Source organism: Gopherus flavomarginatus, chromosome 5, assembly GCF_025201925.1.
Source record: "Gopherus flavomarginatus isolate rGopFla2 chromosome 5, rGopFla2.mat.asm, whole genome shotgun sequence".
Taxonomy (NCBI): domain Eukaryota; kingdom Metazoa; phylum Chordata; order Testudines; family Testudinidae; genus Gopherus; species Gopherus flavomarginatus.
In genome coordinates, this window is record NC_066621.1 from 129,550,825 (window position 1) to 129,563,361 (window position 12,537).

Below are 12,537 nucleotides of genomic sequence, written 5' to 3' on the forward strand. Positions count from 1 at the left end.
AATTTGTAAAATATACCTTCCATTTCTTGGTGCTCTCCTAGGCTATGTATATCCTACAGCTTTTGTCAGTGTAACTTATGCTGCTCAGAGGTGCAAATAAACCACTCCCCTGAGTGACATAAGTTACTCTGACATGAGCACTGGTGTGGACTGCGCTATGTCAGTGGGAGAAGCATAGCTATTGCCTAGGCAGAAGTGGTTTTATTATGTTGACAGGAGAGCTCTCTGTTGTCGGCACAGTGTGTCTTCACGAGATGCACGGCCTTGTTGTACGTGTAGACAAGCCTCTAGAATATTCTCCAAGACTTTATCCACACTACTTTTTGAAAAAGGTTGTAGCCTGTAAAGCAAATTTTTAAAAATGTCAGCAGGATTCCATGTTCATTAATGACTCCATATGAAGTCTGCTCATTTTTCTAAACACTTTTTCAAACTGCCTGCCCTGAAAACTCATCTTAAAACTTCAGAGTCAAGTTGCATTTTTTACATAACCACAAGAAAAAAATTCTGCAGACCAAATGATGCACTAAGTGACATCTATACAAACCCATTTAAAGCTAATGAGTTTATGTGGGCATCACTGAAGAAATAAAGTGAAGATAGCAGAGTTACCTGTGGAGAGGAGAGTAAGACTAAGGCCTGACTACGAGTTTAAACCGATTTTAGCAGCATTAAACCGATTTAACACCGCACCTGTCCACACTACGAGGCCCTTTGTATCGACATAAAGGGCTCTTTAGATCAGTTTCTGTACTCCTCCCTGACGAGAGGAGGAGCGCTAAAATCAGTATTATCATATCGGATTAGGGTTAGTATGGCCGCAAATCGACTGTATTGGCCTCCGGGCGGTATCCCACAGTGCACCACTGTGAGCGCTCTGGACAGCAATCTGAACTCGGATGCACTGGCCAGGTAGACAGGAAAAGACCCGCAAACTTCTGAATTTCATTTCCTGTTTGGCCAGCGTGGAGCTCTGATCAGCACAGGTGACCACGCAGAGCTCATCATCACAGCTAGCAATGCAGTCTCCTGAGAACAGAAAAAGAGCTCCAGCATGGACCGCACGGGAGGTACTGGATCTGATCGCTATATGGGGAGAGGATTCAGTGCTAACAGAACTCCGTTCCAGAAGACGAAATGAAAAAACATTTGAAAAAATTTCCAAGGCTATGATGGAAAAAGGCCACACCAGGGACTCAGTGCAGTGCAGAGTGAAAGTTAAGGAGCTCAGACAAGCCTACCAGAAAACCAAAGCAGCAAACGGAAGGTCTGGGTCAGGGCCAAAAACATGCCGCTTCTACGCTGAGCTGCATGCAACTTTAGTGGGCTGCGCCACCACTACCCTACCCCTGTCCGTGGATTCCGAGGTGGGGGTTGTAATCTCAACCATGGCTGAGGATTATGCAGAGAGGGAAGATGAGGACGACGACCTTGCAGAGAGCACACAGCACTCCGTTAGCCCCAACACCAGGTGCTTTTTCTCACCCAGACGGAATTACCCTCCCAGCCCTCCCAAGCCACTAGCTCAGACAGTGAAGCCATGGAAGCGACCTCTGGTGAGTGTACCTTTGTAAATACAAAACATGATTTAAAAGCAAGCGTTTTTTAATGATTGATTTGCCATGAGGGCTTGGGATGCATTCACGGCCAGTAAAGTCACTGGAAAAGTTTATTAACATGTCTGGGGATGGAGCGGAAATCCTCCAAGGACATCTCCATGAAGCGCTCCTGGAGGTACTCCAAAAGCCTTTGCAGAAGGTTTCTGGGCAAGGCAGCCTTGTTCCGTCCACCATGGTAGGACACTTTACCACGCCATGCATGTAGCAAGTAATCGGGTATCATTGCATGACAAAGCATAGCTGCTTATGGTCTCGGCGATTGCTGGCATTCAAGAAACATCCGTTCTTTATCTCACTGTGTTATCCTCCGGAGAGTGATATCGTTCATGGTAACCTGGTTGAAATTCAGGAATTTAAGTAAGGGGACAGAGATGGCCATTCCTACTGGGCTGTTTGCCTGTTGCTTAAAAGAAATCCTTCCTTGCACGTAGCCAAGAGGGGGGAGGGAAATAGCGCTGAGCTTTTTCGCGTTTGGCTATCAAGGCTCTTCCCTGCTACCAGCCACGCGGTTGGGGGGGGAGGAGAAGGGGGGTGATTAGCAGTGATCTTCCATGATACCAGCCATGTGGTGGGGGGAGGGATAAAGTGATCATCCCACAGAATTGGGGGGGTGGCTTCTGCTGCTACATGTTAATAGGAAACAAGTATCACTGAATGGGATTTGCTTGGTTTTTGGGAAAGGAGGGCATTGTGTATATGAAGGCTGCAGAAGCCGAAAGACAATGGCTTACCATGGCCGCATGCAACCTGAATTCTGATGCCCGGGCCTGCATCTGTGAGATCTGTAACACCAGAGCCGCAGGCACTCAATATTAAGATGTAAAATGTGACCTTGTAGTGAAATCACATGTGCTACGTAAGGTGAATAGTGTTGTTCACTGTGAAAGAGTCTAAAAAGATACATTTTACAGAACAATGGTTAAATACTTCTCTCCCTTTTTTCCCCTCCTTCATGCAGCTGCACATTTTTCAAGCCTTCCTACTCTATCCCGAAGGATATCTCAGATAAGGCAGAAAAAAAAGAAGATGCGAGATGAAATGTTCTCGGAAATCATGGAAGTGACCCACAATGAAAGAGCTCATCTGAATGAGTGGAAGGACGTGGTATCAAATTATAGGAAAGATGCCAGTGAACGTGAGGACAGGAGGGACGCTCGAGATGAGAGGTGCTGCCAGGAAGATCAGAGGTGTAGGCAGGAAGATATGCGGTGGCGGGATGCAACGCTGGGGCTGCTGCGTGATCAAACCGATATCCTCCAACGTCTGGTGCAGCTTCAGGAAGAGCAGCGGGGTCACAGAGTGCCTCTGCAGCCCCTGTGTAACCACCCTCACCACTCACCATGTTCCATATCTTCCTCACCCAGACATGTTAGAACGCGTGGGGGAAGGCTTCGTGCACCCGCCCACTCCACCCCCGTGGATAGTCCAACCAAAAAGCTGTCATTATATTGAAATGTTTTCAGTAGCCTTTTCCTTCCCTCCTATCCTCCTCTCAAACCACACCCGGGATACCTTGTCAGTTATCTCCATCTTTTTATAATGACTTTTTAATAAAGAATACATGATTTTTAAACGATAGTGACTTTATTTCCTTAAGAAAACTGTAATCGAAGGGGGAGGGTGGGTTGCTTACAGGGAATGAGTCAATCGGGGGGGGAGGGTCATTAAGGGGAAACAAACATAACAATTACACCATACCCTGGCCCGTGATGAAACTCGTTTTCAAAGCTTCTCTGATGCGCACCGCTTCCTGGTGTGCTCTTTTAATCTCCCTGGTGTCTGGCTGTGCGTAATCAGCGGCCTCAGCCTGCCACCCTGCCATAAAGGTCTCCCCCTTACTCTCACAGAGATTGTGGAGCACACAGCAAGCAGCAATAACAAAGGGGACATTGGTTTGGCTGAGGTCTGAGCGAGTCAGTAATGTGCGCCAGTGCGCCTTTAAACGGTCAAATGAACATTCTACCACCATTCTGCACTTGCTCAGCCTGTAGTTGACCAGCTCCTGACTACTGTCCAGGCTGCCTGTGTATGGCTTCCTGAGCCATGGCATCAAGGGGTAGGCTGGGTCACCCAGGATAACTACAGGCATTTCAACATTGCCAACCGTTAGTTTCTGGTCTGGCAAGTAATTCCCTTACTGCAGACTTTCAAACAGAGTAGTGTTCCTGAAGACACGAACATCATGAACCCTTGCTGGCCATCCCACGTGGATGTTGGTGAAACATCCCTTGTGATCCACCAGTGCTTGCAGCACCACTGAAAAGTACCCCTTGGGGTTTATGTAGTGGGTGCCCTGGTGATCCGGTGCCAAGATAGGTATATGGGTTCCATCTATCGCTCCACCACAGTTAGGGAATCCCATTGCTGCAAAGCCATCCACTATGACCTGCACGTTTCCCAGAGTCACAACCTTTTGTAGCAGCAGCTTAATGATTGCTTTGGCTACTTGCATCACAGCAGCCCCCACAGTAGATTTGCCCACTCCAAATTGATTCCCAACTGACAGGTAGCTGTCTGGGGTTGCAAGCTTCCAGAGGGTTATTGCCACCCGCTTCTCAACTGTGAGGACTGCTCTCATCTTGGTATTATGGTGTTTCAGGGCAGGGGAAAGCAAGTCACAAAGTTCCATGAAAGTGCCCTTATGCATATGAAAGTTTCGCAGCCACTGCGAATCGTCCCACACCTGCACCAGTCTGTGTTCATTTCCCGGGCCCAAAATCGGTGTTCAATAGCTAGAACGTGCCCCATTACCAGCAGGATCTCCAAAGTGCAGTGGCCCGCAGTTTGAGAGAATTCTGTGTTCATGTCCTCATCACTCTCGTCACCGCGCTGCCGTAGCCGCCGCCGCCTCCTCCTCGCCTGGCTTTGCAGGTCCCGGTTCAGCATAGACTGCACAAGAATGCGCGAGGTGTTTACAACGTCCACGATTGCGGTATTGATCTGAGCAGGGTCCATGCTTGCCATGGTATGGCGTCTGCACAGTTCACCCAGGAAAAAAGAAGCGAAATGGTTGTCTGCTGCTTTCAGGGAGGGGGGGTGAGGCTGTAACCAGAACCACCCGCGACAATGATTATTGCCCCATCAGGCACTGGGATCTCAACCCAGAATTCCAAGGGGCGGAGGACACTGCGGGAACTATAGGATAGCTACGGGATAGCTATCCACAGTGCAACGCTCCAGAAATCGACGCTAGCCTCGGACCATGGACGCATACCGCCGAATTAATGTGCCTAGTGTGGCCGCGTGCACTCAACTTTATACAATCTGTTTTACAAAACCGGTTTATGTAAAATCGGAATAATCCCGTAGTGTAGACGTACCCTAAGTCTACAGAACCTCTAGTACTGGGAGTTGTATGTGAGATGGAAAGAACCCAGCTTGAGTCTGACAGCTCAGGGCAGCTTTGCAGAAGTCGGTCTGGTGGGAATGGTTTGATTCACAAACAAAACAATTCTGATAGGGAAGCAAGCAAGAAAGACTACAAAACTCCACAATGGCATATTGAGAGTTACTGTTTAGGGAAGAAACATATTTTAAATGTGTTAAGCCAGTGGTTCTCAGCCTCCTTCTTCGTGTTTTGAAAGGGAGGCGGGAGGTGGCACTTGGGGTACTTCTCCCACAACCCTAAAAATGAGCTGGATGCTTCAGCTACCAGTGACCAGCAATGAAAATTAGTTAATGCAATTCACACTACTCAATTATTAGTGCAGACTGCCTGCAGACTTGGGAAAATTCTTCATCATCAACATACGCAAAAGTGGCAATGTTTTCTTCACAACAATGGAGGGATGGATATATATATATATATATATATATATATTTTAAATTAGAACTTCAATTTAGGAGCATAATGCTGGAGGAAAGTGTGCGTAAAAGTCGGATTCTGCAGTAAAGTCTGCTGTTATAGAATTCATGTAGCTTTGTCTATTAAAACCTTTCTTATAAAGGGTACGCACAACAACAGGAGAACAAACTACAGTGTATATACACTACTTTTCTTGAGAGACTATTTCATAGTCTAATAGATGGTGTTAGCATTTTTCTCATCATTTTCCATCTTAAATGTTTCTTTTAATTTCAACCCATCACTGCCAGTTTTACCCAAAAGGACTGGCTGAAGTCCCAAGTCCTGGTGCCCCCCATGGGCAGAAGCAGAGTCCATGTGCAGAGTGGGGGAGGGTGTTGCCTCCCCTAAACTGCAGTGCCTTACCCAGAGTTGAGCTGTCCCAGGGGCAGCTCCCCATGCACTTCCGCCAGTCCTCCTCAGGCTCTGTACTTTGGCCAGATTATGGGTGGGAAGCCAAGCCAAGCAGTGCGGGACAGCTGCTCCTCTGCTTGGTGGTGCCATGGAGACAGCAGCCGTGGCATTCCCATCTGCTACTGGTGCTCGGGGTTGCAGCTGCTCCTCAGCTCCCAGCACCCTTTGACTGCTCATGCATGTAAGAGCTACCCAGGCAGGGGGACCTGACTCCAGGGCAGCAGAGCCCTAGGAAAACAGCCACCACAAGGGAAGCACTCCTAGCACACAGCCCCTAACTATCCCTCTCTCCTTGCACCCTTCGCTACACCCCTGCCTGCGCTCAGGCCCTAGCTTCCCCTCTGTGGTTTTCAAACTTTTTGAGCTGAGTCCCCGCTTCAGGTTACATTTTTTGGTTGCATCCCTCCCACAACCCAGAAAGGCTGGGTGGCCTCCTGAGGTGAGTCGGGGTGGAGGTGGCACTCTCTCTGGACCCCACTGTGCAGAGCTGGCCCTTGCCCCCACCCCAAAGAAAATAGAAGTCAGACTATGCCTATGCCCAAGGGCCCCAGCCCAGAGCCCCGAGCCTCCCCAACCACACTGGGCCTTTGAGTTTTTATAGCATGTTGAGGGGGAGGCCTCAGGAAAAAAAAAGGTTGAGAACCCCTGCCTTACAGAGCCATATAAGATCTCTCTGTGGCTAATAAAATCACCCTTTAAGACACCAGGGCAGGTAGAACAGCATCACTAACGGGCATTACCATGCACTTCAGTCACAGTCTACAGATTAATCAGTTCAATGATTAGCGGCAATCAAAACAGCATTAGGACATATAGAGAATGGGATTGGGCAGGGGGAGACCAAAAAAAAAAAAAAAAGCTCCTCCAGACTGAGTACCGAACTTTCCTGGGCAAGTGCCATCAACTTTAGCAGACTCCTAAACTTTACTTAAAAAAATAAATAGTTCCAAGCCATTGTGATCACAAAGAAAACCTTCCAAATGGTGAGGAAGTATAAATCAAACCAGTGATGTCTTCCTAATTGTGCTGAGAGATAGCAGCAGTGCCACCACTGCTTTTGGGGTAGAGCAGCTTCCTGCCTCTGTAACAGGGACAAATGAGACCTGTCTGCTGCCACTGTTGTTTAGCACATAGGTAGAGACCGGTATTCGTTGGAGGACTGGCATAGAATTCATTAGGATTCAGCGACCTGGAAGCTAGGGTCTTCAGGCCCAAGCAGCAGGGAGGTGAGAGACAGAAGGGAAGGCATGGCTTGGTAATGTGTATTCTGACAAGGCAAATAAGCGTAGTCCTTATACGAGTAAGTGCCTGATCATTTTCTCAATCCCTAAGATAGAAAAATATTTGTATCATTAAGTGAATGGTATACTCTCATCTGGAATATTGCTTTCAGTTTTGGACATCTTACCTCAAAAGAGAAAAACAACAAAAATAAAAGAGGTTCAGAAACAAGCAATAAAAATTATTTAAGAGCATAGAAAGGTTGTCATATGAAGAATAGGACAGGTAATGGAAGTGACAAGGAAAGGATAGGATACAGTTATTTATAAAAATGAATGATAAAAAGAGTGGAAATTAGGCACTCCTTTATTGTCTAACAGAAATAAAAGGGGTCATGCAGTGAAAGTAAAAGGGATTGGCAGGTAGTGATCGATCTATCAGGGATCAATGTATCGCGTATCATCTAGACACGATACATCGATCCCTGAACGCGCTCCCCGTCAACTCCAGAACTCCACCAGGGCGAGAGGCGGAAGCGGAGTCGACAGGGGAGCGGCGGCCGTCCATCCCACGCTGCGAGGACATGGAATAAGTCATTCTAAATCAATCTAAGATACATCAACTTCAGCTATGCTATTCTTGCAGCTGAAGTTGCGTATCTTAGATCGATCCCACCCAGTGTAGACCAGACCTTACTTGACATTTCTGGCCACCATCAAAAACAGGACACTAGACACATCATGGACCATTGGCCTGATCTGGTATGATAATTCCTATGTTCCATCTGCTGGAAGTGGTTACAGTGTCCTAACAGGCCACGGATAAAAACTGACTATTGGTTGCATTCTCCCTTAGAGAATTCTGAAACCTAAATTGGTCTATCAGCTTCTGTGTGTAAGCCATTAAATAAGGTACCAAATAAGAGGAAGTTGAGTCCTGACCCCAAACTCTAGGAAGAAACAGTTCAAAGGGAGGAAGGAAGAAGACACCTTGATGGAAAGGGGAGGAACTGTCAAGGAAAGAAGATGAAAGAACTATATAGGGATGCGAAGATATGTGGAACACTAGTAGGGTGTCCAGTACTTGTTGAATTGCTTTGTTAAATGTAAGGATCAAAATTAACAGAAAAGCTGAAGGGTGACTGAAAAGAGGAGGAACGAAGGATATTTTTAATTTCATTGCATACAAATTTGCCTTCAAAGCTTTCCTGGCCACTCACTTCTGACAGAGAGAAAACTGAATATTAATTTAATATGGTAAAGTGACAAGAATAAGACAACAAACAATTACTAGAGGGCATGTTTGCCTAAAAAGATTGATATATTAGCCTCAGTGACAGAAAAAGTAAGTTTCTGAAGAGTATTATCTAAATCTTATAAACTGTACATGCTAAATAAATTATGTTAATTTCAGTTATTTAATTTTTAAAAATATTAGTTTGCTGAATATTTTTCAAAATATGGATAATTAATCTTTAAAATTCAATAACTCCTAAACCTTAAAGCAACATTTACAATACTTCATACTTCTACTTTCTTTTATAGATTTAAACAAGCTCATTTACAGCGAATAAATTACCAAAATCAATCTGCATATGTAAATCCCACTGAAACCAGTGGAAGTCTGTGTAGCCTGATTACAACCTGCAGCATTTTATACTCAAAAATTCTAGGCACATTTGTTTTTTTAATATCACTCTTTCATTTGATGTTTCAGTTGTACTTTACTCATTTGTTCAGCTCTTGAAAGCTGTCCTGGTGATGGTCAGTGCTATAATTATACCATTGTAAAATAAGGAAGTTTACAAAAGGTGATTCGCTCCCTTCTCCCCTCCCCCTGCACTGTGCTCCCTTTCACCCTTAAATTCAATAGCAGAGGTCCATTGCCATCTCGAGTTGTTCATCTTACATAAGAAATAAAACATGCCATAAAGAATGGGGAGAACAGTCTTGGTATTTTCTTTCTGAAAAATTACATATTTGGTTTTCATAATTTATTAATAATCTGGCAATTTAAAAGACTCAAAAATGTAATTAGCATTTAAACATGTTTATGATAATCAATTTTCTAAATTCGATTCCTACTATATCAATTGAGGATTTCCTTATACCGCACGTTCTCAGAAATTTCTCCAACAACGATTCCACTAAGTAAGTGACCTCAATGAAGTTTTCTATCATTCAGTATCAGCAAAGGGAAAGCCAAATAACATAAGGGAGAGGGGAGATTACAGTCAATTGTAGACAGCAATCTGCAAGAATAATCCACCCTAACCAGATGCAAGATAAAAAGCCTGGAAATAGCCAACATCAGAAAAACATCACCAAATATGCAACTATAAGGTTAAATGAGATACGACAGATTTCATTCATACTACTCGTGTTAAATAAAGCCAGATATACTTCAAAGTTTAATCCACAGTAACTACATAAACCATTAACTAACTGATCAAATAATAATGTATAGTTCTTACAAAAAACCTACCATAATGTAGTGATCTGTAGAGAAACATGCTTGCAATGTGAGGAAAACAAGTGATGCGCTTTGTTTTAATTTATTATTTAAGGGGTAATTCTAAAGCAGTTTTAGCATGAGTGCAGAATACTCTAGCTGCTTAAAATATATCCTGACAATATTGTTTTGTTCTTTGTACTGTCTTGAAAGCAACAATGTTATAAAGTGTGGATATATATATATATTAGTATTAAACATCCTTTAAAACTTTTAAAAAGTGAAAAAGATATTTGAAACCCAGCTACTGAGAGCTGAATAGGGTAGACACTACATTGAAAGAATTTTAAAATATATTTTATGTTCAACAAATGTAATCCAAACTGTGAGTAGTTTCCTTAAACTGAGGATTATCATTTATTTGAAGAAGAGATCCCAAGTAGTATTTGTGACAAAGATAATTTTGAGGGGCCAAGAAGCAGGATAGTGGTGTGCAATACAGTGTGTTCAATGTGGACTACGTGTATTGGTATGCACTATTACATCTGTGTGTCCAATATGCACAGTGTGTACCTGATGGGTAGGAGAGTTCTGTCCTAATTGTCCAACCCTGGCCCTTGGCCTAACAAGAGTTAACCGTAGTTGCTGCCACCCCCCATTTCAGAGTTGCATACAAAGTATGCCGATAGTGTCATGGAACAGATATACAAAACCAGTTCCCCGCTTTCTTTTTTAGGTGGATTAGGAAGAGACGACTACCAATACTTTGCATGCTTTCACACACTTACCATCGCTCTCTGCCCTGACAAGCAGGGACATGCCCTTCAGCCTCTCCACGTAGCCAGAGGACACATGTCCGGTGCCCCGATCATCCCACTGGCGGTCTTCATTCAGCGTGTAAACTTTCACCCTCCGCCGGGTGTCTGTCATCCTGCCGCCTGCCACACCACAGCCACCACCCTGGCCTATGACACCTGAAGGAACAGGAGGTTGGTGGGGGGCTAGGCCCCCCTCAGAGGGGAGCAGGAAAGAGGGTAGCAGTCCCACACAGACACCCTCAGATCTCTCCTTATCCTTCACTGCTGGGGCAGTCTCCTCCTCATCCCCAATATTTGGAGACACAGCAGAGTGCTGGGGAAGGGGTGGTTGGTGGAAAGCTATTTAGGAGGAGGGCTAGAGGACCAGGGAGGTGCTAGTCGGGAGGGAAAGCCTAGAGAGCAGTTGGGCTGCCAGGGGTAAAGGGACAGGCCGAAGGGGCAGCGTGGGAAGGGAGCAGAGGTATTAGAGGAGGGATAGTGAAGGAGAGGAAAGATGGCTATGGAGGCTAGAAGTGGGTGGGGGGAAAAGGTGGCAGGGGATGGGGCTTGCAGAGCAGGGGTGCCAGGAGAGGGGTGAGCCGGGAGGACAGTGTGCTGGCCGGGGAAGGGGACAGGGAGCAGCTAGATTAGCAGAGGGGACAAGGGGTGCTGGCAGATCGGCGGCAAGGGGGAGGGAGCGGGGTCAGTTCACCCCCTGCCCAGCGCTCGGCTCTATTGTGCGGGCGCTGCCCAGGCCCGACGCCCCCTCGCTCGCAGTTCGTCAGTGCGGGGGGTAGAGGAGGCGCGGCTCGAGGGCGGCCAGCGGGCGCTGCCTGTCCCGGGCGGGGTGCGAAGGCGGCCGGGCTCAGCGCCCCGTCTTCCCCATGGGCTCGCGGCAGATTCACTCCCAGCCCGGCTCCGCCGCCATATTCTTCTTCCTCCTCCTCCCGCTACTGCTGCGGCTCAGCCCCGGCTCCTCGGCCCGCTCCGCTAGTCCGGCCGGCTCCGCTCCGGGCGCCCGGCAGGCAAAGCCCCTCCCCGGCCGGGCTGGCTGGCTAAGGCGCGGCGAGGCCCGTCCGTCTCCCACTGCCTCTGTCTCCGCCTCAGTCACTGTGCGACCGCCATCTTGGTTTCACCTCTCACTGGAGGCGCGGGGTCTCCCAGCCAGCGGCGGCACGGGCCGCCCGCCAGCATTTAAAGGGCCAGCAGCAGCCATGGGCTCAGGGAGCGGAAGGGGTTGTTATGGGGGAGAGCAGCGCCTGCCTGTGTCACCAGCTGTGTGCACCCCCCAGGTAGCACCCTACCTTGAACCACACAGCAGCCCACTCATCAGCAGGCCATAGCCTGAGGGGCAAGGGTAGCACCCCTGACCATGCACCACTCCCCGATCACTGTGGCACCCCACCCACAAATCAACCCCCGTGGAGCACCTCACCCACACAGCACCCCCACTAATCACAGCACCCTGGGATGCCAGGGCCCAGCCCTACAGTGCAGCACCCCACTGATCACCACACAGCACCTAAGGGTGTAAAAGAACAGTACCCCACAGCACCTCAGGCTGAAAAGGCAGAAGCCCATTGCCCAGCACCACCACATATCATTGCACACCACCGCCACTCTTTATGGTGCAGCCCTCCTGAGTACTAGGGCACCACCTCCACCCTTCACAGTTCATTTCAACATGGGGTGTGAGAGCAGTAGCCCTACCCACAGCACCCTATCTTTGAGCCAAATGGTGGCACCCATGCAGCACTCCACATAACAGTGGCTATGCAGGAGGGCCAAATAACCATAACAAATAATATTTAACTTATATTGCAGTGTTTCATTTCTGGCATCACAGGGCAGGAGGCATCCATTAACCCAAAGCTCAGTGTGTATAATGACACTGTAATAGTATAGTGCTGGGAAATACTTTACCCTCCCCCAGTCTGGCCCTATATTAGAGGAACTACCAAAGTGATGTAAAGTCACCTTTGTTTCACTACCTTTGTTTGGGTCCAGATTCAGGAGTAACAACACATTGAGCCTTAAGACTTAAATTCATTCTGAAGTGATCAACAATGGTGAGAGAGTGCTGGTGTGATGAGCTCCTGCCCACCTTTGTTGGTCTCACAGCAGGCTGCTGTATGGTATAAGAGCTGCAGCTTATGATATGTTCAGTAGCTGTTGGCTTCCTTAGGGATAT

General features: G+C 47.1%; 1 protein-coding gene across 2 annotated transcripts in view; it reads right to left on the reverse strand.

Annotated features, from left to right (window-relative positions):
* Positions 1 to 11,499, reverse strand: part of PPP4R3A (protein phosphatase 4 regulatory subunit 3A) — an 82,374-nt gene extending 70,875 nt beyond the window's left edge. For both annotated transcript variants that reach the window (XM_050953243.1, XM_050953244.1), the window contains exon 1: positions 10,338 to 11,499. In XM_050953243.1, coding sequence (XP_050809200.1) covers positions 10,338 to 10,479 — 142 coding nt within the window. In that variant the 5' untranslated portion in view covers positions 10,480 to 11,499. The remainder of the gene's footprint in view (positions 1 to 10,337) is intronic.
* Positions 11,500 to 12,537: the final 1,038 nt, after the last annotated feature.